Raw genomic sequence first — 2827 nt, 5'->3', positions numbered from 1 at the left:
CTCGGGGTCAACACACGTGATGTCAACGAACAGACTTATAAGTAGCGCTGTCGGGACCTCTGCTTAGCACCTTGAACCTCGCAGTCTCCTTTTCATAAACTGGTGTCACATTGCCATGTTTGTCCTCGAATAAACGGCGGTCGTTGGTATTTATTCTTATCTTACGTACCCACCGGTTTCTAGCTAATTTTTCTTCAAATCGATTAACGTTCGAGATGGACTCCAACGCTGCCACTGTTGAAGGCACTGGCCATAACGTCAGAGAAAATGACTGGTTGCTGAACAGTCTACCAAAAATGAGACTCGTGTATTATGAGCATTTCAAGCCTTTTCATGACAAGCTGTCTTCGGTACTTCAGCGCTCGCGGTCACATTTCACGGCACTGGCCGAGCGAGAGAGCTTTGCTGCATTTCTGAGTGTTCCCCTTATAAGCGACGTCCCAGTGAAGAAAATCGAAGGGATGTTTGAGACACCAAAACCGCGTGTGCTTCTGCTACAGAACGACGAAGCCAGTGCCAATATCAATTGGTTGGACGTTGTCAAGGAAAAGAATTATCAGGCCGAATATAAAGGGAATGGAAATTACCATTTCCATATGCTGGACTGGGGCGTGATTGTCCAGTTGTCTGCTTTCCAACACAACATGATCCTTTCAGGATTACCCCGGAAGCTTGTCCAACCTTGGTCCTACGAAAAGGACGTGCAGACAGAACTAAGCACCTTGGCGCTGGCAGCCGAAATGACATCACTCGAGAACCATCTAGCGTCGGAAGGTAAGCCAACCCGAGCATTATCCTAATTCTATTCACTCGCTTACATCACCCGCAGTGATCAAAGTCAATAACACTGTGCTTGAAGAGATACTGAGAAGACATCGAGATCTCCGCCGCCGCCCGGAGCCAAACCAGAGATCGGCGGGCTCTCCCTTTCCCCTGGAATCAGCCGAAGAGCCAGCACACTTGACGCCAACGCAGGTTGAAGCGAGTTCACTCGATGAGAATGCTATCGAGACTCAAGGAACTGACTTGCAAGCCAGTGGTTCAATACAGGGTGCTGGAACACGGAACTGTAAGTAATGCACATGAGAAACGTGGCATTAAAATTGAAGAAATTGAAGAAATGTAACCATTGGAATGTATCAGTCGCTAAAAACAGGGCTTGGCCTCCAGAAGTATTGAAGCGGCTTCCTATATGGTTCGAAGACCAAGTAAGGAAGAACCTGTCACAGGAAGAGATCGCCCAAAATTTCCACCAAACATTCTAGCAAAAACGGACTTTCCATGCTATTGAGGCAAGAGTGTATTTCTTAACAGGGAAGAGTCCTTTCCGGAAGCGCAATAAGAGGACTTCGCGCAAAGAACCTGTATCTTTGACACCTCGCTCCTCCTCACCGCTTTCTCAACCCTTTGAAGTGGACTTGACCCAACAATTGATCTCGAGGTCGAACATCGAGGTTCACGCGTTACGTCTAGCCCCAAACCTGCTACCCTACCTGAATTCTGACGACTGCGAGGATGGAAGCCTTTACGCCCTTTATGATGTTCAACCGGTTGACCCTGAATCAGAATCCAGCGGCCCCCATGCAGTACCTGAAGAGGATGCTGCAAATCAAACGTCAAGCTGCCGGTACTCATCTCAAGGGCATGAAGTTCCGTCGGGTACAAGTCAAAATGAATAGCGAGTTCAAGGGAGCCCTCAGGCTGGAGACCCGCCTAAAACCCATCCGGTGTTCTCAGATCTGGTGCCCGAGAGTCAGCCAAGGAATGATAATACAATCAATGTCCTCGCCACAACATCAGGGACGGTTGATTCCTACTTGCCGCGAGGCTCTCCCTTAGGATCCCCTCGGACATCAGAACCTATCCAATCTCCTATTCGGCATCACTCTGACGGCGATACCACACTTGAAGAGCTGGGCCAAACGCTTATCCATGGTACTGAGTCCAGTGCAATGCACGTGCAACAAACAGACACGCCGCATGACAACCAACCATCAGGGAGAATTTCTCCGCAATTTTCACCACATGTAACTTCATTTGTGGGGGGGGGGGGGGGGTGTGGCGTAAACAGTAGTGCGTCACTGGTTAGGTCTTACGCGAAAATGCTAGCTGGGGTCCTAGCACGGAACGTAGGGACTGCGGGTTCGAATCCTGTCACTTTCACAACTTTTACCCTAGAGGCACCTACCGAAGAAAGCCTACGCCTTGGTTGACTTGGCTAGGACCTGGATGGTAGACCCGGGGTAGGGGTAGCTACTGCGGTACGCAATAAAAGGCGGGTGGGGAAAACTGTCACCGGTCTAGCCTTTCAGCTTACCTTCCGAAGTACTAGCCGTTTAACTCGGGCCGCTAGGAAAGAAGGATGTCCCCTCTGTGGTAGCTAGATTGAGAAAAGGTGTAACAGTTCTGCAAAGCTCAACAAAGTACGATCTGAGTTCCGGGGGCGCCCTGGATTGCATTGAACAAAAATACAACATACTGAACAATTGGTCACTCGGTCGCTTTAAAGCACTAGGACAGACCGTCCGGTCATTTCTATTGGGAATTCGGCGTTAAAGAAGGTTTCTTGTGGTGCCAGTCCGGGTGCACCGACCTACATAGCTTACCGCACGCTTAGGCAGGCTCCATTAGGTATAAGAAATATCATCATCATCATCATCATCAAGCTGTATACTTTCAACGGTTCAGTCTTACTACGTTCGACTGCGCCAGCAAGACATATAATGATACTTATATCATTCGTTCAGGGATTAATTAGAAACGTTGATTATCGTCAAACTGATTTGTCACTTTTACCATATTTTAACACGACAATATTGGTGACCTC

General features: G+C 48.6%; 1 protein-coding gene across 1 annotated transcript; it reads left to right on the top strand.

Moving 5' to 3' along the window:
• Window positions 1–215: 215 nt before the first annotated feature.
• Window positions 216–1679, top strand: N7446_014193 (uncharacterized protein; the record flags this gene model as incomplete). The annotated part of the gene is made up of 4 exons (XM_058522932.1): window positions 216–774; window positions 830–1069; window positions 1144–1208; window positions 1266–1679. The coding sequence occupies 4 exons, from the start codon at window positions 216–218 to the stop codon at window positions 1677–1679; spliced, it is 1278 nt and encodes a 425-aa protein (XP_058364770.1).
• Between the last annotated feature and the right edge of the window lie 1148 nt (window positions 1680–2827).

This window comes from Penicillium canescens (assembly GCF_028828765.1).
Source record: "Penicillium canescens strain IBT 15451 chromosome Unknown utg000015l_segment0_segment0, whole genome shotgun sequence".
Lineage (NCBI taxonomy): Eukaryota > Fungi > Ascomycota > Eurotiomycetes > Eurotiales > Aspergillaceae > Penicillium > Penicillium canescens.
Note: the sequence above shows the minus strand (reverse complement) of the source record. Positions and strands in the feature narration are given on the sequence as shown.